This window comes from Serinus canaria, chromosome 1 (assembly GCF_022539315.1).
Source record: "Serinus canaria isolate serCan28SL12 chromosome 1, serCan2020, whole genome shotgun sequence".
In the NCBI taxonomy this organism is placed as follows: Eukaryota; Metazoa; Chordata; class Aves; order Passeriformes; family Fringillidae; genus Serinus; species Serinus canaria.
Window position 1 is genome coordinate 18,573,638 of NC_066313.1, and position 22,896 is coordinate 18,596,533.

Consider the following 22,896-nt stretch of genomic DNA (forward strand, 5'->3'; position numbering starts at 1 on the left):
CTTTTGGTTTTGAACGGTCATTTCTTTGTGTTTTGTTTTCAATTATAATGACTTTCTTGCACTGCTTCTCAAAAGCACAGCTAAAATGTATGCTTAGGTATATTATTTGAGAAATTTTTGGCTTGTGCTACCTTATGTACTTATTTTCATGCTGTTATGATTGGGGATTATTTTTCTAATTAGTATTTCTGTCTTCAACTGTGTCTTCAAAATATTTTTTACCCTTTATGTAGTCTTACTCAGAATTATAGCACAAATTACAGATATAGCAATGTTGATAGCATCACCAACACAAGATGGTTATGTGTGTAGTCCAGTATAATCCATTGAGTATTCTATTGTATAAAACTATTGTGACAAGTTTAGAATCATAATAGGAGAAAGAAAAGCCTGGTATTTTTGTGGTCTTTTTTTCTAAGACAGTTTTCAAATGCATTAAAATGGGTGCTAAACAATGTTTTCATCTGTAAATATGATTTAATCTTTTCAGGACTGTGAAACATTAGCTTGTCCTTCTTCTCTTAAATGGTTTATTTTGCTCACTGTTCTTTTTATCTTGAGGGAAGCACCTTTGAGGTCTTACACTGCACTCTCCTTTTTTCAGGTTTCCTCCAGTACTTGCCAGTCTGATACATCTAATTCTACAGAAGCCTGTCAGAAGTCATCATTGTTTCAGTTTGCAGAGGTGAGTTTTTTTAAAAAGGAGTTTTTTCGAAGCATATCCTTTTAAGAAGCACCTGATGTCCAGCTGCAAGAAAAATCAAATGGTTTTAACTAAAATTGATGCTTTTATTTGTTCCCTCATTTTTGGGTTTATGCTGTTGAATCATTTATCAGGTTGGTAAGACTTGAAGTGCAAGAGAGTGTGTTTAGGACCCTGTTGGAAACCCAGGTGCAATAATGGAGCTGTGGTTTAAGCTGTAATTTGGAGATACGTCATTCCTGCACTTAGTTTAAACTAGAGCCTTATTAACTGAGGTTTTAACATGTATTTGGATGTTTCTAATCTAGTTTGGCTGCTTTAGTAATTGGCTCCATCAAAAATCATTCTAGCTCTTGAATCTCCAAGATTTTCTTCTAGAACCACCAAACAGCTCTATGCAAGTGTGCTTTAATTTTGCAGTACAATATTTTTGTCAGCATACTCCAGTTATTGCTAGAAGTGCAGCTGTGGTGTGTGTGTTGTTGTTCTTTTTCTTTGAACAAAGAATTTCATCCAAGTCTTAATGGATTTTACAGATATAAATAACATGACAAAAATGAGATTGCAAGGAACTCTAGCCCTCTGCAAGCATCACTTAGGACTTGAAATAGTCATAATGTATGACACAGAAATATTTAGTTGTATAAATACTGATTTTACAAGGCACTCGTTAGTTTTTAAGTAAGTGTATATGGAAAGAAATTTTGTCATAGGGCTTTTTATTCACACCAGCTGTGAATCTGATTTGTGTGTCTTTATTACCCATTGCTTTGTGCACTTTCATACTCCTCCCTAAAAGATCATCACTTTGGGAGCAGATACATTGCAATCCTAACACACAAGAAATGGGGCTTGTTTTACAGTTGGATATTTTAACATCAGTGCACAAGCCCTTGAATTCCAGCTTAAGATCTGAGTCTTTCAAATGTATTAGAAGTAAATTGGAGCACTGATGCTTTATTTCTGATTAAAGATAATGTCCAGAGTGGAGTAGATAACCTGTAATTAGGCTCTTAAACAGCCTGCTGGCTTTTTTTTTTAGCAAGAGGAAGGAAATGCCTGGTGTGCCAGCAGTGAAAAGCAATATTTAGATGCTTCCTAGAATTGGTTAATTCCAGTATCACTTATGACACTTCTGTGGTAATGATTCAACATCCATCTTCCCATATTTCTGAGGTGCTTCTGTGTGCTTATACTATCAGTAGAAAACAAAGTCTTGTATTGAATTTCACTGCTGAATCTTTTAAAGAGTAAGACAAATACCAGCTCACCTAATTGTTTCAGTTCATTTTACAGTGCCGAAGGAGGGAAGTGCCAGACGCATGTGGTAGTAGGCAGGAATTGTGTGCTGCCAGATATGCCCTTGCTAAGGGTTTCTGACCTGGGGCTTTTCCTTACCCATTGAAGAAAAATTTTAGTGGGTGCCAGGAAACAAGCTCACCTGCACTGCTAAAACACGTGGTTTAGAAGTAGCGTACTGATGATCGCTAATTAGAAATGCAAATTAGCTAGTCTTATTTTTCAAGGATGCTAAACATCCTGTAGAGAGGGTGCTCCTAACCCCAGTGCATGGTAGGTATGTGTGTCAGAGGCAAAATAATTGATACTTATAGTGAAATCTAACATTAACGAGAAATGTCATTTGCAACAAAGCTAATTGACACAAGTTAAACACTATGAAATGCAGTTACCTTAGTGTGTGGGATAGAACTGGTATCTCAGAATACCTGCACATATTGTGTTTCTGTCCACGCTTACCTTCTGTACTAAGTAGCAATTTGTGCTCTTGTCATCACCACCATTCTGCAGTCTCAGGTCTTCCACTGAACTGTGAAATACAATACAGTGTTAAGTATTTGTTGCTAACCCTTCTTGGATATATCAGCAGGCAAATAAAAGCCCTTCAAAAAAAACCGTATTTTGTAGACTCTAGGAAGGATTTTCCTTCTGAAAAGTAATTCAAGATTACGATTTCACAGATCACCTGTTTATGTGTTTCCTGGAGAGCAGATACTGTTTGTTCTAAGGGTGTGTTAGGACTCATTTGCATACTTGGGAGTACCAGGAATCTTTTTATGACAGATTATAAATTTAGCATGTTGAAGTGTGATACTGAAACTGAACAGTTAGGTAATACAAGCATAATTGTTTTCCTGACAGATCTCTTCCAACACCTCACAGCCTGGAGTCCTGGGAGCAGTAAAACAAACGGAGGAGTCTGCATTGTTTCAGTTTGCTGAGGTACAATGGCAGAATGTGGTGGGGGAGGGTGGGAGGAAGCAAGGAACCGGTAAGAGTTGCCAGTGAATGGCTGAGCACCCTGTCTTATCAAAGATTCCCATCAGGAGATGTATATCTTCCTGACAGTATTGTGTTAAGAAAACTGTGGGGTGAATAACCAGTGACTGGATTAGATGTTGGCCAGCTCTACCAGCTGAGAAATACTGGGCTTGTCAACATTACCTAGCTTTCCATACCCAAACGATCACTGCAGACTTGCTATCCAAATGGCCTTTTAATTTACATGTAGGAAAACAGCAATTAAAAGACATTCTGAATGACACTGCACTGCCTGAGGAAGAGCCTGCAACAGGGCAGAATGGTGATTGCCCTAGAGGCAGGAATCATTTGGAGAATCCTTGCAGGTCAAAGGAAGCTTATCACAACAGCCACAAGGATATTTAACAGCATCACTTAAGTGGCGACTGTATCAAGCCTTTCCACCTTCTTCCACATATTGAAGATTTGGAATTTGTGAAATGCTGGTTTAGGAATTTCTTCTCCCATGTGTTGAATGTGCCTCTGTGAATAGACTTTCCACACATTTACTCTTCTTGCCGTTTGGGGGAGTCTGATACTGCCTGCAGAATCTTTGAAGCCACACGAGCATTTTGTGTGTGCCTGAGAAGGCTGGGATTGGAGCTGGTGCTATTGCAGAGGAGCATAAAGGGATTAGAAAATACCCTGATTGTTATTCTGTGTGTCATACACTTCCTTCTGTGAAATGTTGAGCTGATTGTCTACTATGTTTTTTTAGCTTGGCTGGAATGGGCCTTGTTTTTTTCTTAGGAGGGCCAAGGAAGACAAATCAATATACTGATTCAGGTGCCAGAAAATACCTGGCTACAAATACTCCTATAAAAGATACAATACTGTTAATATTTCTAATCATGAAGGTGTTTTCATATGTACCACAGCTTTGAAAGTTAGAAATCAATTTGCAAAGCTCTTTTGAGAAAATTAGTAGATTTAAGCAGGATGAAACTATGTGCTGAAGCTAGACTTTTAAACCAAGTTAAAAGATACAAACTGGAGAACATTTCTTGCTAATTTTAATGCAAAATACTGGAATAATACTGCAAGTGAATCTTCTAACTCAGTTGCAAAAATCTCAGTCATTCTGGGTATCTGCAGAGTTGAACAGAGTATGTATTGCATTTAGTACAACATTCTTAAATTGTCGCATAAAACCTGGCTTAGCCATGCAGGATTTCAAAATTTCACAGAACCTAAAACCTTTTCCTCTCCTAACTGAACAAACAAAATGCCAAACCTGAAAATTGTCCTACGGATGTGATAGTGTGTTGAGTTGCATTCCACTATGCTGAGTGAGCTCCTTTGGCCTATTGGAGTACACATATGAATCATCAAATGTTAGGTAGAAGAGGTGCTTAGAAAGTTAATTAGGATTTACTGAGGACAGTTTTAGAGTCAGGGTTAATATCTTTTTCTTGTAAAAATATTTGAATGTGTGTGCTGTCTGGAGGGGTTGGTTTTGTTCTGTGGCTGAAAATAGGAGACAGAAATCTGGTAAAGAGAAAAAAAAAGAAAAAAAATTTAAAAACCCACCTTGTTAGCCATGGTTATTCTTCCTGTGAAACCTTAATGACAGTGATGACAGATGAACATCATTTTTTATCTATAGCAGTAGAGAAATGGCATTTTTTCTAAGATTGTAGCCTGATGATATAATTTAGGTTGCTCCTGGGGAAAGTATTAAGCATGTTACAGAACCTCTTTAAGCTTTCTCCCTTGCTATTTAAAGCTGCTTGTGCTCTTTCAGCTATAAGGGCTTTCATTTGCACAGGCTGTCTTTGTGAAATTTGGCAAAAGTCCTACTCCTTACTGTGCCAGTTCTTACTGCATCTTGTCTATATGAACGCATTACTGCATTTAGAGAACTAAATTATGGCAAGTAGTTTGCAGTGGGCTGCTGTCAGCAATGTACAGTGCTACAAAAGAAAAAAGAGAAGGAGAGAAAGTAGTTATTTAACCAGCAGCCAAGTAGACCTGTGAAGAAATGTGAAGTGTGCTCTGGTCTGATGTGCCTGGAGACTTCTGGCAGCCATCCCAGCTCAGTTTTGGTTCTGGCTGGGTGTTCCTCATATGTTGCCTTTCTCTTCACTGCCCTTGCAGCAGGGTGAGTAAAAGCGCTTCTTTGTGAAGACAGGGATCCCATTGAGTAGGTTTGTCATTTAAAACAGACACCTTTACCCCAGGAGTACAAGTGCCCTGTCACTCAGAAACAGCTCATTACATGTAGAGTAGCATGGAATTCTTTTTGTCTTTACAGCCTCAGTCAGTCTTTCATCTGGTTGTCTAGCCCAAGTGCTGTAGTTGTCAGTTAAAGCTGTTCAGGATATGCCTAATGAGGCCTGCTCAGTGACTTGCCACAACAGATGATGAAAATCCTGGAAGCAAGACTTCATTCGGTTCTGTGGGTGCACAGGTGCCTTGGAGGTCTTCAGAGATGATGTGACATCCTCATAAGAGCTTTTTGAAGTTTGGATTGTTGTCAAGTTATGCTTTTGACTTTCTCATGCTTCCAGCCTTGCAAGTAGTTGGCCCTATTTTTGTCTTTCTCATTTGAACCTGTATGGAAAGGCTCTGATTTCTGAGCAGTGGGCCGTGTTCCTTAGGGCAGTGGCTGTTTGCAGGCTGTCAGCTCACAGGGACTGGTCACTGTCCCCTTCCATGCCATGAGAGGGAAGCAGAGCAGATGGGACTCCTTGCTCTCTTGGTCTTACTGCATCTGTGTTTGGCAAATGTGAACAGATGGTGGTGATTGCTTCCTTGAAAGATGAGTACCTTTTGGATTTACTTTCCTAAACTCTTATTCATTATTAAAGAAAAGCCTTCTAGGGTATGGAAGCAAAACAATTGCTAGTTGAACCAACTTAAAAATAAAATTAATCCACAACCATCAAACTCTTTGCTTTCAGCAGCTTTTCTAAATTTTTTCTCAAAGTGATTTAATTAAAAAAAGAAAAAAACGCAGTCACGTACAGTATGGAACAAGGTGGATTTTTTTTTTTTTTTTTGCTAGCCCAGCATGTTATTTTCATTTAAGATAAAAAGCATGAGTCAGGATGATTTTGCCCATGCTGCATTCTCACATACTCACTTTGAGAGGGTTTGCTCTCTGTTTATTTCTGTGCAGAACAGGAAGTTTGAATCCAAAACTTTTGGTCAAAATACCTTGAGATGTGGAGTGTAAAAACTAGTGAGTGTTTTCTCTTCCAGCTTCCATACGTAAAGCTATAATCTTCCCAGGTAAAGAAAAATATATTTGCTGTTTGCCCACATACTGAAATTATTAAATGTTTGTGTTGGAATGAAATGCCTGTTCTAGGAGGAAGATGAAAAAGTAGTTCCAGCTTCTTTTGCAAACTCAAATGTAATATAATAGCTAAAGTCCCACCTGTATTGTAATAAAAGATAGGAATTTGATCCTAATGATCCTCCAGTTAAATCTCTACTTAAGTAAAGGGCGGTTTGTGGATGTCGTACTGGAGATTCTGATTATTCTTAAGTCTGGGAGATGTCCTTAAGACAGGGAATGGGATCTGTAATCTCACTGAGAGCTGATTGATCAGCCATTCTTTTGATGTTTGGCCAGTAACTTCATCAGAATGAGTTACATTCTCTGTCACTTGCTCTTTGTTTTCTTAGCTCTTTAAAGGTTGGGGGGTTTTTTGGGTTTTTTTTTTTTGGGGGGCTTTTTTCTGATATGCAGTGTCTGCTTCCTCTCTTTCTTTTAGTACTATGAAGATCTCACATTTTGTTAGGAACACCTATGGTCTTGTCAAAATTTCTTTACTGTTTCCTCACTTTCTGCATCAAGAGGCAAGACATGCCTGTATAGTCTTGAGTTACAACTCAGTGTATGTGGGTGTTGTTCTATCCTTTTTCTGCCATTCATGTTATATGGAAAAAAAATCATAAAGATGAGCATTTGTTAAAATAGAAAGATAAAAAGTTGAAGTGCAGTGTGCAAGATCACTTAGTCAAGTGGGGTCCTGAGCAGGTTCACTGAACTGTCTCAAAGCAAAACTAGGATGTTGAATTATTTCAGTTTAATATTAAAAATTACTGTTAGCGCACATTTGAGAGTATTATTCGCTGTACTGAAGTAGCTTTAAGTGAAATGGATGTCCTAGATTTTGATGGAGGAGGATGTGGTGGGGAGTGTAATAATAAAATCTTTGACAGGTAATTGAAAGATACATTCTTCAAATAACCTAGTTCAAAAGAGAGAATTAATTACAAGGAGAAAGGCAAACGTGATAATTTTTGCATCTGGAAGATTACAGAACCACAAGGTGGTTTGAATTGGAAGGGACCATAAAGCTCATCTTGTTCCAATCCCCTGAGGCATGCAGGGACGCCTTCCACTTGATGAGGTTTCTTAAAGCCCCATCCAGCCTGGCCCTGAACACCAGCCTCTCTGGGCCACCAGTTCCAGTGCCTCACCACCCTCTGAGTTAAGAATTTTTTGTAACATCTGCCATAAACCTGCCCTCTTTCACCTTAAAACCATTGGCCTTGTCCTGTCACTACCCGTGTAATCATGGCCCTAAGTGTGATTTTTGTGGTGGGAGAGATACCATAGAAGCACTGATGATTTTGTCCCAAGGCTTTTAAAGGCTTCTAAGTCAAATACTACCATGCAATGCCATGCCAAAAAAGGTCACATATCAGAAAATTCTTGCATTTCTGTATTCATAATGCTCCACTGGAAAGCAGGTCTGAAAAAATTTGGCTGTAAAAGCAATTCCCTAAAGTGGTAATGGTAGTTATTTACTTACCAGAGGTGCTGGCACACCAACAGCTCTTTGGAAGGCTAGATTTAATCTCTGGACATAAATCTTATTTCCTTTTTCATAACTAAAGAAAGTGAAACAAGAACTGCCTGTGAGGACAGATGGTCCTCTTCTATGTCGAAATAATGGGACATACCGCCCAGACCTTCTGGGAGAATTTTATTTAACCTTAACAACTAATAGGGCATATTTTTAAGCAACAGGTATGATTTGTTCACTTGGTCACAGAAAAAACAGATGTAAAACACACAGCTGTGGACAGTACAAACAGAGAGTATCCATGAGCATAATCTAAGGGAGGAATGTGGTATTTGCTTGTATACTTCTGTTTTCTACATATCTGTTAAGTGTTTCTTGGGTGGGGTTGCCTGTCTGAAGTAGGGCCTTTTGCCAGAAAGAGATAAAATTAACCGATTTAACTAATCTCTTATTTTCCATTCTTTTTTTCCCTTCCCTTTCTGTCTTTCCTGTGTGCCACTGAAATATTTTCTCCTCTGTTCATTTGTAACCTAGATCTCATCAAATACTTCCCAGTTGCCAAGTCCCGAGCCAGTAAAGCACTGTGGGAAGTCAGCACTCTTCCAGTTGGCAGAGGTAAAGTTATACCCACTAGTGTCAGAAGGGGAGGGTGTGTATAACTTTTCCACCAAAAAAAGTATGAATTGTTAAGTTTTGCTCTAGTATCAAATTTGGTGTTTCCAGAAGCATAGATTAGTAAATAATGACATACCAAGAGTAGTAGGCAGTGGCTGTGGTCCCAGGGACCTAGTCTTTTAGACACTTGTGCATGTCCTTATTTTCTTAGAGATGGCACAGAAAGTTACACTTCTTTTTAGGAAAGTTAGCTTTATAATGGTAATAAAAACAATGCTCAGGAGAACAGCAAAGACAGGAGAAAACAGTATTCTTAATGAGAAACTGGATACCAGGATTAAAAAAATAAAGCTTTAGTTATGATTATTGGAAGGTGTATTGCTTAATCAGGGACTGAGAATAGGAAAAGAAGAATAGACTTTGAGGTCATCAGGAATCTGTATGAAGAGTTGGAAGTTGATGCAGTGTATTAAATTCTGAAATTGGCAGCTGTCAGCAGTAATCAAGAATGCTGGGTCAGGTTTCCTCAAAGTCCTAGAAATTCTCTGTGAGTCTTAAACAAAATCTTGTAGAAATCTTCTCTTTGATATGGATGATTCACTCAAAAATCTCTGAGGTTCCATGTGCAGATGCTTTTCTTTGTTATGATGGAAAGATGAAGATACATGCTGTATTTCAGACAAATAAGGGAGTATGCTAGCACGTTACTTGTACACTTTTTTTGTTGGCTTTTGTTGTGGTGTTTTCGTTTTTTATTTCAAAGTCACATCCTGTTTCAGTAAGGAAAATGGTTCTCTGGATCCTGTCTAGTTGCAGCCAGCCCTATATTCTTGCTGGTGAGATGAATCCCTCTCAGGAAAAAGGCAGAGGTTGGAAGCATTGAAATGAAAGTATTTCATGTCTTGTTCTATGGATAGTCTTGCAAGACTGTGGCTTTATAGGAATTTATATGAGTGGAAGGAAATCTGCTTTACTGTACAGGCAGTCTCTGGCAGTTGTAGAGTTTGTGGCTGTGTGCTCTATTGCCAGCAGTGCCTGTGCAAGGGTGATTACACCCAACTGTGATCAGTGATCCATAAGGGTATTTGGCTGTTTGAAACAGCAGAAGGGCTGCTAGTATTTACTCAGGGACACCGGAAGTTTCTAACATGGCCTCTGACAGGACAGCAACAGGCTATGTAGTGCTGTTCTGGAGTAAGGGTTATTGCCCTGTGCAACCTGATTTTTAGAAGTCAGCATTAGAAGTTGTGATGTGACTATGAAGCTTGTGAAGCCCTAATGTAGTAGAAGGGCAGATGCTTGTCCATAGGAGTGCGCAGTTTGTACTGCAGGTGGCAGAAAAAGTGAAGCTAAGTCTGGCAGCATGACGTTGTGTGTTGGACAGGTTTCTGTGATTTCTCAGTGATTGCTCAGATGGTGTTCTGCAAGCCTAATTTAATACACAAAATGGACGTTAAAGGCTCTGATTCAAACAGGGGAAAAAGCAGATACGCTAGGCACATCCTCCATGTCTCTAGCTCTTGTAGGACATCAGTGCTATTGATTTTTTTTCTAATTTTTTTCCCAGTTTTGGAGATCTCTAATGTTGGATCATAGTTGAATAAATGATATGTGAGAGTTTCAACTTAAGTTTCCAGATAGCAGTTCAGTCCCTGGTTTGGAGCATCCCAAATAAACCACGTTCATAATCACTTTGAGGGTGTCTTAGGTTTGCAAGTGGATTTGGTAGACCGCTGTGCTATGCTGCTGTAACTCCAAGCTGCAGATGCTGTACACTGGAGGGGACTACTGTATCCATGCTGCTGGCATGGCAAGTCTGGTGTGTGGAAGCCTGTATTCTTCAGCATACCACACTGCTCTGCTCCTCCTTCATCTCTTTGCTATGTAGATTAAGCAATTTTATTTTCTTCTTCCCTCCCCCCCCCCCCCGCCCTTATCCCTTCCTTTTGGATACTTCACAGTATTTCACAGATGGTGATTAAAATAAAATGCAGAAGGGGGTTTAATTATTTTCTATAACTTCTGAGGACTTCTAAGTTTCTAGAAATGGTTGGAGCCACTCTGCATTCTGAAGCCTGGGAGGCTGTTGCTGTTCAGCTCTGCTGAGTCCGTTGCTGTGTTTTACCTTCAGTGTAGAGGCACAAAGAGGGAAGGGAGGCAGTGCAGGAGTGGAGCATCACCTCCCCAAGGCAAGGACGCCACTGCACAGCGCTAATAGCACCTGGTTGTCAGCAGCATGTGAAGGCCTGAACTCTGATGGTCAGAGCTTGGGAGGCGCTGTGAAGAGCTGCACCTTCCAGTACATGTAGAGACTTTGGTTTTTGTTTATTTCCTTTATGGCAGTGACAGGCTGAATTCTGCAATCGACTTTGTAGGCCCATGTTGATAGAGAGCAATGAAAACTGAGTTTGTGGAGACAGGGAGAGACAAAAGGGTGTAAATACTTTGGTTCCCCAGTCCCTTATAGCTTCACTTTCTTATGCAGCCTAAAAAAGGAGATATAAGAAACCCATAAGCCTGGTCTGAGATGATGGGATATGTCCTTAAAACTGTAACATTTTCTTCATACTAGTGGCCAATCCTGGTACTGATACTTTGAAGTTGTTTAGAAAAAGATAATTTCTTTGCACCTAGCTCAAAACTGATACAAAATACTCTAAAATACTGAAGAGGATCATGCCCTGATACAGGAAAAAGATTCTGGAGGATAATCAGCTACATGCTTGCATGACAGTCTCCTTTAATTCTGAGGAATACTAAAGATTACCAAAGGCTTGAAGGCTTCTAGTTAACTTTGGGTTCAGAGCATCTCTTTTATATTAGTCCTATAGGACACCAAAAGGCAATATCATAACCTGAAAGAAATAGCCTCCTTAACCTGTGATAATAAAATAATTAAAAATTTTGGAATCCATTGCCCTGCTTAGCCTTTAAAAACCCCACCAGCTGGATTGCATGCTGGTGTAGATTGTTGCTTAACTGCTGGAGTCTGTTCCTGTGATAGAGAGCATGTGTTTCAGTTCATCCTGTTCCTCAAAGGGAGTCCTGACAAGAAAAACCCCAAATATGCAAGTATCATTTAGTGTACAGTGGCGTTATCCACCAGAGCAGTCTTGGAGTGGGCTTTTATTCATGCCAGCATGCACAGGTCTACACCTCTTTTTTAGTATATAATCTTATGAAGGAATTTTGGGAGTCCGTTGAAAAGCTGTGTCATAAACATAAAATAATTGGTAGCGATCAAAGAATTTTGTGTTGATTTTATTTGTGGGAATTTTTCTCCCCATAGATTTCTTCAAGTACATCCCATTCAGGACCTTCTGATTTAACGAAACAGTGTGGAACATCAGCATTATTTCAGCTGGCAGAGGTAATACTGAAACACTGGTGACTAATTGCGCCAGGTGCAGTGGGGTGGAGAAGCTGAAGCTATTGATTGCCAAAGTCTGCAAGGCAAAACAGTGATACAGTTATAATTGCACCGCTGCTTATAGAACCATAAATTATCATGGCTCAGATGCCACAAGTCAAAATTTCCCCAGATTAGCCATCAGCTTATAGGTTTTTAAGAGTCTGGTGCAGCTGAGAAGTACCACCAGTTCCTGGTGGCAAAGGGAATTGGCTGCAACGGAACTTGTTTCAGTTTCTTAGTTTAGGCTTTGAGGTCTTAGGGCTTAGCTGAGGGACACAAATAGTTAAGAGAGAGGACTGGATGACTGTGTTACAAAATTCGGGCATTGCCATTACAAATTCATGTTAATGGTCATGAGATGCTTTCATTTATTTTTGCTTTTCATGCCCATTTTATTTTTCAGGTGAACGAACAGGTCAATAACTTATATAGAAGTTCTGCTATGGTACTCTCAGCAGATCTTTCTTCTGGGAGCAGTTAAAACCAATGGCACTTTATTGAAATTTTGCCTTTTTTTTTCTAAACACTTTTCTTAAGCTTTCCAAGTCTTGAAGGTTGTTTAATTACAAGTTTATTTGCTGACAAGACAGAAGTCACTTTTTTTGTAGCCACGTCTGTAGCTCTGTACTACTGGCTACAGATGAAGCCAATGTAGCAGAAGAAGCAAATGTATAAAAGGAAAAAAATCAGTTGTCTATGGAATATATGTTGAATTGACAAAATATTCTTAATCAAGCGAGCTCCATTTTAAAGATGGAGCTTTAGCTTTTGAAAATCACAGGCTGTGCTTAACATTGCAATGTAGTAAAAAGGTCACAGAAGTACCTTTGTATCAAGAACCCACATCAGCACAGTTGGGGAGTTCTTCTTTGCCTAGTCTAACCTGCTTCCCAATAGACACTGTGTGTTGCCCAAGCTCTGGTGCTTTACAGTGCTCAGCCCAGCTTGTCCTGAACCAGATCAGTAATTTCTACCTTGTGCAGCAAGAATTTTGGAAACCTGCTACAAAAACATCCCAATCATTGGTGTTATGTTCTTACATAAATTGGTATGAGAGACTTTTTTAATTTGCAAGGAAAAAAAGTCTTGCCAATTTGATAAATCTAAAATGGACCTAAAGAGAACCCATGTGTCTCGGGGAAGTACATCCATACTGACCACATGGCCTGTGGGCTGAGCTGTGGAAACCTTCTGATGTCTGGTTCAAAGCAAGCCTCTTCCATCTGGTTTTGTTCCAGGTGGCTGTTTGGCATTTGTTCTAAAAACAAAACTGCATTGGGAATTCAGCTTGGGGGCTTTGGGAGAGGACATTAAGAACAAAGCATGTCTTCCCGAGGGCTGTTGTTTGGTGCTGTGAAGGACAACCTTCTGTAGATGTGTCCGCGTAGCTTACAGGTGATCCAAAACAGAGAGGATCTCCTAAGTCAGTGCTGCAGGAACATGGCAGTTTGAGGACCTTCTGACAGCTCTTTTTCTGAATATCGATGTTCCTTAGATAGTATAAGGATTGTGGTTTCCACTAGTGTTATCTCCAGGAGGAGATAACCATGGCAACTACTGCTGCTTTGCAGTTCTTTGCAAAATTAGTCTGTGACATGAGAAGATTTGGAAGGCTTTTGTACTACCTTCCAAATTATTTCTTACATTCAAGTAAAAGAAAATAACCTCAGTTAGGGAGATGCAGTAAACACTTTTCCCTCCCTCCTTCAAGGCCATTTGGAAAATGGAGAAAGGAATTGTATTAGGGACATTTGAAAGTTGAAGGGGGAATGGATGTGAGATTCCAAGTAGCTTGTCTGTGGCAGTAGTCAGAGATAACTCTGTTCTGTTGCATTTCAGATATGCTGAAAATCTATCTAGCAGTGGGTTTCCAGATGTTATAGAGCCTTAAAGGAAACACTACTGAGATCAGTTGGAGTCTTTTTCTATTAGAGCAATGAACCTACCAGCTTTATTCTAGCACTTAGCCCTCATCCTATTGCATGAGTTTCAGCATGTCTTCTGCCTGTTTTTCAGTACTGTCCTGTAGCAGAGTTTGCTTTCCTAAACTAAAATGCCAGAGAGATTCCCTGTTAAATGCTCCTGTTAGTATAAGTAATGTTAACAGTTGATGTTTGTTTCATGGGACTGTTTTTAAACTTATTTTAGATGTGCCTTGCTTCAGAAGGAGTAAAAGTGAAAGAACCTGGGAAAACAAAAGTGGAAGCACTGGAAGATGAGGAAGGGAAAGTTTCAGAGGACATGGAAGTAGAACTGGAGAAAACAACAGTAAAAGACTCCAGTAATAGAAAAGTAGAACAATCAGAGATAGAAAAAATGCAAAACCCAGACGAAACAAAAGCTGAGGAATCAGAAACTGCAAAATGCAGAGATTTTACTAGTCTTGCAATGGAAAACAGTCCTTTTGAGAGAAAGGATAACACGAAGGATCACATGTGCCGTTCTCCAGAGCTTTTCATGAGTGACATGACTATCCTTGGGCTAAAGCCAGAAAAGATAAAGAAGAAAAAGAAAAAAAATAAGTTGGACCGGCACACAAATGAAAAATCCACTCCCAAAAAATCTTGTAAAAAGAGGCAGTCCTCCGAGTCAGACATTGAAAGTGTAATGTACACAATTGAAGCCGTGGCCAAGGGGGACTGGGGTGCTGAGAGACTTGCGGATACTCCCCGCAAAAAAAACCGCCCTGTCTCAAATGTGAAGGGAAGCATGTTGGATACAAAATCACCAAAGAAAAAAGTGAAATCAAAAGAAAAGAAAACATCAAAGGAGAAACCAATGGAGACCACCAAAGAATCCAAGCCTCCCGATTTCCTTAGTATTGAAGCCGGCAAGGAAGTACCATGTGAGGCTTCTGATAACATTAAAGTGGAACTACTGACCCCAACAGAGGAGGTGGTACCCCAGAGCTTACCAGAACAGATCAAAACTGAGGACAGTGACTGTGTTAAAAAGATAGAAACCTGTGGCTCCAGGAAATCGGAGAGATCTTGCAAAGGTGCTCTTTATAAAACTCTGGTGTCAGAGGGCATGCTCACATCTCTGCGCGCTAATGTGGACAGAGGTGGGTGGCTTTGAGTGTTTTGTTTACAGCATGAACTGCAAAAGCCTGCCTGGAGTGGGAGAAAAAGCAAAAATACATTGTTTAAGCTGGAATTTGAGCTGTGTGCAGTAGAAATATTGTGTGTGGCCACCTGAGATGCTAGGGACAGGTGGAGTGGCTGGGCTCCCTGTTCCAGGGAGGTCTTTTGGAGTCTTGCGATCTGTGTTCCTGCTTACCTCACAAATTCCTAACTGCTCTATTTTCATCTTTTGTGATCTGAGTTTTAACTTCTTGGCTGAAGGCTTTGTTGTTCAATTCGTCAGCCTGCTGGTAGATGTGTGCAGGATTTGTGATGTATGTAACCCTGAACAATTACGTTGTTTCTATATAAACAACTCTTGTGGTTGTGAGCATAGTTCTCAATCCTGCAAGAAGCAAATGTGTTCTGGTTTTGCTTTGGTTGTTAGTTTTGCTGTAGGCAGTAAGTGAGAACCCTTTATCTTGTGGAAGGACAAATTTGCAATAATAGCTGGAAGCTTTCAGTGAAATGTCTGTAGATTTGTATGTGTAATTGCATAAATGTGTAATTCCAACTGGTAGATTTGTATGTGTAATTAGAACAGTCAGGAAAGAAAAAAGATGTTTGTAATTTAGGGAAGCTTATTACTGTACGTCTCTTTATCTCCTTCTTTTTGATACCTTAAGAGATCCTGACTATTGAGATAGTCCGGGAAAAGACAGGAGAGGGGATGCAGAATAGTTGTCAATATCATCATTGCCCAGTTTAAAATGAAAAGTGTTTTGTAACTGCCTTAAAGAAGGTCAGGCTTCATAAGTTGCCATACTGCCAGAGCACACAAGTTTCTTTTGTGTTTCCTTTGTTTTGGAACATTTTTCTAAAGATGAGAAACAATTTTCTGCCTTCATCACAGGAAAAAGAAGCTCAGGAAAAGGTAACTCCTCAGATCATGAAGGATGCTGGAATGAAGAAATCTGGGCCTTTTCCCCAAGTGGGACAAGTGGGAACAAAAAACTGAAAAAGACTAAGCCAAAGGAAGAGTTTGTTTTTGGGTAAGTTGTGGCTTAACACTGATGTTTTAGTTAGGCCAGCCTAATAATTTAAGAGTGAGTCCTCCTCACTGCAGTTAAGTGACCTGGGTCTAACACACAAATAATCACAATTCCAAAAATGAAAAACCCTGTGGAACTGAGTCATGCTCTAAATACCTGTTGTTTATATAGCAGAGTAATTCCTTTGAGATCTTTCCAGGTTTACACCACTGTAGGTGAATTTAAATGGTGTTATTTGCTCAGTTTTAAACAAACCACACAGTATTTACCTGCTCAAAAAGTAGTGAAGAGGGTTATTTACATTTTCAGAGTACTTTGCAAGCATTATTTAAATGTGCTAAATAACACTTATTCTATGTAGGTGCTCAATCATCATAAACCAGATTAGACTAGAAAGATCTCTTTGCCCACTTGGAGATACTGCTTACAGAGGAATAGTAAACAATATTTTTATATTGGCAAATAATTATGATAAATAATGTCATATTTCTATTGTAGAGAAAAGATATTTAAACTGTTTATGTCCACCATTATGAAATTAAATATATCTTGAAAACAATTAATGAGTATAAATGCATTAAAAATTAGCAAGGCTGCACAGAATTACTTTTCCAGTATACAGGTAATGATTTCTGTCAGACTATTACAGATTTATTTAGTTGCAGGCACAGTAGTTATATCTGGGTTGCCATTCATGCTTGCAAATTCTTGCAGATGGGAAAATGTATTTAAAAGGGGGAGTTTTCCCATATTTCATTCTTGAAATTATAATATGTTTGGTTTTGCAGGTTTGCAGTACCCTTTTCACAACTTAGTTTATGTGACATCTAATTCCGGCTCACTTTCAGCAAAGATATTAAATCAGTGGGATTCCCCAAGTCTTGTTTATTGGAATAGTCAAGAAAAATTAGTTAAGAAAAAATGGAACACTTTGTATTTTTAGAGCTTTGTATAAGTTTTGGAAATATTTTAAGTTGAAAGATTAAAAACTTTTCCCACATAATGGTGGAAAACTCATCACATTTTGTAGCATAAAAAAAGTAGTTGTAAATTATTTATTCAAAGAGTACCTAGGAAAATTGTCTAAATCATTCATTCAATGCTACCCTCATGACCTGGCTGGATGAGAAAATAAGTATTTTCCAATCTCTCATCTTTATTCAGTTGCATCATTAATGAATATTATTTAGTGAACTCTCTAAAGGCGGAATTAAGAATTTGTGAAGCATAAGTGCTGGAGAAGGTAGCCTGTATCCCTTTTCATTGCATTACCTCATCTTCTGGCTACTTGAAGAGCTGGTTTTACCTCTGCCTGCTCCACTTAACTCCTTCTACTCCCTTCAGCATCACATTTCAGCCTTATTTTGTACATGCATTGGTGAAAGGGTCCTCACCCCTTCAGAATGACATCATTTTCATAATTTTCCCTGTGTCCTACCTTCCCCATCAGTAGCTTCCCATATTTCCCTGATGGTCTGGGTCAGATGTGCTTTCCCCACTCCTTTACCAAGCAGGGCTCTACCTGCCTGGATCTCAGGCAGGACTAGGCTGTGCAGCATGAACACCTCAGTTCAGCTTCACATGTCCAACCAGGCTTCTGAGAGGCTCTTAAAATTTGTGACGGTGTGGATTATTTTTTATTTCTTTAAATAATTAATTGCTGACACAGAGATAGCAGCACTCCCCATTGCCTGCCTGCATGTCACAAAAGTTACCAATTACTAGCAAGGATGGCAGTACATCCACTGTCAAATGGCCTTCCCAATTAGAGCTGCAGCCCCTCACATGCCCTCGGGACAGAAGCTGAGGCAGGTGGGAACAGACAGTGAGAGAGGAGCTGTGTCAGAGCAGAAAATCAGATGGTTTTGTGGTTGTTAGGGAAGATCTGTGTAGAACAGAAAAAAGTAGCAGTACCAAGCACTACTGATGTAAGAGACCTTTGTGATTTAAAACCAAAATAAAACATGTATACACAGACAAACAAATCCCACCATGCACCTGGTCTGCAAAGAGCCAAAGCTGTATTTTAAAATGGAAAATTGCTTCCTGAGAGAAGTAATAATAATTGTAATATAATAATGATAGTAATAATTAGAGAGAAAAAATGTGGTATCTTCCTGTGTACCAAAGCTTTCAGAATGTGATTTGTTTGAAGTGATGCTTCAGAAAGCATAGAGAAGTACCATGTTTCTTGTGATAATTCCAAGTGTATAAAGGACCATCCTTCCAACAGTCATGCCAACTTCTGTCAAGTTGAGGTTTTTCATAGCAAGGAGAATTAAAAACAAGTAGAAGATGTCATTGTTCCTCTACCAATTGACAGTGCTATTTATAACCTGCCTAACTGTGTGCTTGCCTTTTAGTAAAACGCAATTTCTGCTTCTGCCTGGCTGCAAAAATCTGCAGGAACAAAGTGCTTATGCAAGCCAGTGTAGTCATTTCAGCTGGAAATGCTGTGCCATCCTCTTTTGAGTGCTTTGTTTTCTTCTGGCTATTAGGAGCAATCATACCTTGTCTGTGGATTTCTTGAGTTGTAGTTAATCTGCTGACAGTCATTCAGGTTAGGCTGCAGTATGAGGCATGTTGGCTTTCATGATAGCATAAGCTAGTAGCATTTTTCATCTCACAGCAAATGAAATACGAGGGGAGAAGGTCTAATCACCCAGAACAAATACAAAACTAATTCCCCCCCCACAATGCTTCATGTTTCAGAATATTCACAGAAGATTGATTAGTTTGACATTCTTCTTCTGGTTTGAAATGCTGTTTTCATTCTGGTGTAAGAACTTTTATGTGAAGTTATTTCATTGGTTTATTTGTTGGTTTTACCGTCTTTGTTCATTCCCCTCACAGAACAGACTAATCTCTTGTACGAATCTGTGCAGCAGACAGAGCTAAATGTCACCAGTATGACATTGATTATTTTTTTTTCTGATTTTAACATATGCTACTAAGGTAATCAATTTGCGCTGTTACAAATGCAGAAGCAGAAATGTACTTCTCGTTCCAAAGTTGGATTAATATATTACTGGTTTGGTGTTTACAGTGTGTGAACTTAACTGATTTTCCCCTCTCTCTATGTAGAAAGGTGTGTGTGTATACACAGACATGCTCTTAAACAATAATTTTTTTCTCCAGAAAGAGTTACATTTAATTTGAATGGTTTTGTTTCCCATTTAGCTTAGCAAAATTGGAAGAAGAATTTGCAAAGAAATTCAACAGCCTTCCTCAATACAGTCCTATTACCTTTGACAGGAAAAATTCATCTGTTTCGAGGAAAAAGCGAAAGATTGGAAGCGGCTCATGTGAACTACCAAAATCCAGCAAAGGTAAGTTGCCAAGTGCAGGAACTTCTTAAACAATGGCATTGCTGTAACAAGCTCAGGAATTTATACATTCTTACTTCACAGTTACCTGTGGAAAGTCTGAAGTCAAAGATTTACCAAGCACTGAAGTTGGTTGTTATCTGGTTTAGTTTTCAGGCTGATTGTTTTCAAGCTTGATACTTGGTTTTTATGATAAGTAGAACTGGGTAGAGTTTGTACACTTAATGTATTTCTCATAGCAAGAAAGGTTTTCAAAAACATGAGTATTTGTGAGGTAAGTGAATTTGACAATTCAAGGAGAAAATGGGGAAAAAGGGCATATGATCAAAGGTTACGTTTTCTAAGCTTAGTTTTAATTTCACTGTAATTTTAGTTCCTGTAAATTAAGACATAAGATACCAGAGATGTCTGAATGAAACATCTGGAATTTTTCTTCTATCAAAATTATAGTTCTGTCATAAGTTTTGAGCAAAAATGTTCCGATGTGATTAAAAAAAAGTTAGAGGACATGAAAACCAATTCCATACCCAGTTCCATTGCTGAGGCTCATGGAGGGAGAAACTCATGACACGCTTTGCTATTTTTTTTATACAGGAAGTCTGTGACACTGAGGTGGTAGAGAAGTGACAGTGTGGTAGGGTAAAACTACTTTTATACTGTGGCAGAAATACTGATGCAAATATACAGTATAGAAGCATCACAAAATGAAGGAATTATATACCAGTAATTCCACGAGACAAAAGAATGCTCAAAAGGATCCTCATCAGGCACAGTTTGGAATGTGAAGTTGGTTTTCTTTTCTGCAACAATGGTAGTTCCACTGAGGGACAGGTTTTAAGATCTAATACGGCTGTTTTAGCCAGGTGACCCTGGATTAGATCTATGCCTTTGAATGCTTCACAAATAATCACATTACAGTGTGCAGGATTGAGCAGCTGTTCTTTTCTAGTGCATGCCAGTTTTGGTATTGATTTTTGTAATTAGATGTGGAACAGCCACTTTGCAAAATTAGACTTGTGCTTATACCAAGCTAGTTCTGACTTCAGCTGCCTTTAATTTTGTTTTATGGTATGTATTTGACAGAACTTCTTAAATGAGCATGAATGAATTGCTTTACAGCATGATAACACATTGGTAATTAAGCAACATCTGTTGGGAAGAAAACCTCCTCAACTACAGTGATCAAGCAATTGAAGTTGTAGTAGCAGCCCACTCGATTTCTCACTACAGTATTTACCTGTTCAGGTGTCTGTATATTCAAAAATTCTGCAGGCCCTTTGTTGTTTAGGAATGGTGGGCTCAAGCCCACCATTTTAGGAATTCTGCCTCAAGGCAGGTAGCCCAGAATTGCATTCTGCTTTTGGGGAGGCTCATATAGGAGAGTTTAGTTTTTATCTTTGTTACCATCACTTAAAGAGCTTTGGAATATATTTTGCCTTGTCTCAAGGGAAGGTCAAAAACATAACTGCAGGCTGGTTACAAGCCTCATAGGAATAGCTTTGGCACAGCCCTGCAGAGACAGTCATGGAGCATTTGCCTCTGGCTGACAATAAGGGCTCTTTAAATTAAGCCAGCTGACTTTGCACTGAGCAGATGGTAAACAGTCACATGAACTTTTCCACCAACTGAGCTCTGGGGTTGCAACAAGCAGCCCCAGGGCAGGAACATGGGATAGTAACACTGGTCCTTCTGTAGTGAACATCTAACCATAGCCCCAAACTAAATCCAGACAGAGCTAGTGATACCTGCTCCTACTTCCAGTGAATGTTGAATTCACACACTTAAGCTGGGCAAGCTGACAGTTTTGTGGAAGTCATTTGAACTCACTGAAGAGCAAGGTTCTCAAGAGGTAGTTGAAAAACTTGCCAGCAAACCATTTTTCTTCTGGAAAAGAGGGATTGCTCAAAAGTAAATATTTAATGGCAGTAGGTCAATTTTAAATGTGTTTTATTTTCTTAGGATGTGTAAAACTAGAGGATGTGAGTTTTGGATTTGAAATTATCTGACCTAAAAGTGAATACAGGCAAGCTTATTGGCTTAGTAAGATTTGTTCCAGTTGAGTCAAACGTTTATTAAGCTGAATCCTCAATTTAATTTGTGATGTACTGACAATCTGTTGAGCCTCAGTGTGCTGTTTTCTGGTGAAGTGTGATGAGTATAAAGACTCTTAGAGAACCATGGCCTCCAAACATATAGCACAAGCAGATCTGTGTGCTAGGCTACTGCAAGTACTGCAGGAAATGAAACTGGCATATCATGCAAAATAATAGAGCTTGGTTTGGTGTGGTTGTGGGTCTTTTAAATTGTCCTGCTTTTTTACACTATTAGAATTAAACAAAAGGAGCATTTTTATGCAATGAGCATGAACCATGAAGGGTCAATATAATCTTATGGGTGCGACTATGGGATGTGGGAGACGTAACTTCGCACTGCTCTGCATTACTGAGTTGTCTGGAGCAGTTTCTGCTGTGAGGCTTTACCTTGGGTGTGTCTCTGCCAGGTAATTAGAAAAGTTACCAGCACAAATAGTATCTACATGTGGTTTTGGCCTCTGGGTGTTTCCAAATAGCAGATAAAAATCAGTAGGGATATGTTTAAATAAACACTTCTTGAAATGATGTGCTACTTTGTTTGAAAGGGTGTGTGCAGGGTCATAAACTATCTACTCATTTTCACTTAGCACAGATAACTACCTAATTTTTGAAGTCTACAGTGTCTACTGAACATTTAAAATTTAGAAAAGATGTTGGAGTGCTGCACTCTAAACCTTCCTCAGGATGTTGGATGAATAAAAACGGAGAAATGTTTTTGTTTGTTGGGTTTGGGGTGTTTCTCTGCACCCCACCCCCAAATGTAACTGTATGCTTTAAGTTTTATTTTGTCCTGGATTGATTCTCTATCAAATATCATTAGCCTATACCTACAACAGGCTTGATCTGCTATCTAACCACACAGCCAGATTTGTCAGGATGTTTTCCTGCTCTGGAAAATCAGTAGGGCAGTGCCCACTGACTACTTCTGTTGTGATTGTCATGTCCAGTCCGCACTTCAGCCAGTTATTTCACCTAAAAACACCTAAGGAGCCCTGTAACATGAAAGCTGTTTCACATCCACATGTATGAAGGAAAATTTGAACCTTTTCTTGAATGAGAGGCACTTTTTTCCCCAGAGTTTACAAATTGTCTAATGCTCCCACTGAAATGATTGGGGGTCTTTCTTCAATGGGAATAGGACTTAACAAGCTATAAAGCTTTATCAAAATCCACATCAAGCGTTCTGAACTGGGAATGTGCACATACGATAATGATGCCACAAAATGGCTGAAGCTATACTGAATCTGTGCAGATGGCCTGCTCCAACATTTACTGGAGCTGTGACTGTTAATTTATTTTTTTTTACCTTCTTTCCAATGGCAAATGTGCCAAAACATCCCACCATGTAGAAGTCAGCTGTCTGTAGTGAGTCACTAATCTGCTTGTATGCAAAAGTGAGCAACAGAGTCATTATTTCTGCTTTGTACTTTGAAGAAATGCTCACTTATACACCAAGCACTGCACTAAAGCTTTCATTTTGGGAAGGCAAAGAGGGGAATGCACAGTGTGCTTTCATTTGGGGAAGAGATTGTCCACTTTTTTCTTTTTGGC

The 22,896-nt window shown here is 39.2% G+C and overlaps 1 protein-coding gene across 17 annotated transcripts in view; it reads left to right on the top strand.

Moving 5' to 3' along the window:
* The window catches only part of BBX (BBX high mobility group box domain containing), a 150,079-nt gene that overhangs the window by 94,251 nt on the left and 32,932 nt on the right, over positions 1 to 22,896 (top strand). For 13 of the 17 annotated variants that reach the window (XM_050975967.1, XM_018920185.3, XM_018920186.3 and 10 more), the window contains 7 exons: positions 605 to 685; positions 2,864 to 2,944; positions 8,320 to 8,400; positions 11,690 to 11,770; positions 13,961 to 14,876; positions 15,788 to 15,926; positions 19,107 to 19,255. In XM_050975967.1, the coding sequence (XP_050831924.1) occupies positions 605 to 685; positions 2,864 to 2,944; positions 8,320 to 8,400; positions 11,690 to 11,770; positions 13,961 to 14,876; positions 15,788 to 15,926; positions 19,107 to 19,255 (1,528 nt within the window). The remainder of the gene's footprint in view (positions 1 to 604; positions 686 to 2,863; positions 2,945 to 8,319; positions 8,401 to 11,689; positions 11,771 to 13,960; positions 14,877 to 15,787; positions 15,927 to 19,106; positions 19,256 to 22,896) is intronic. The other 4 variants (XM_050972425.1, XM_050976834.1, XM_050972778.1 and 1 more) reach the window with 3 other exon arrangements.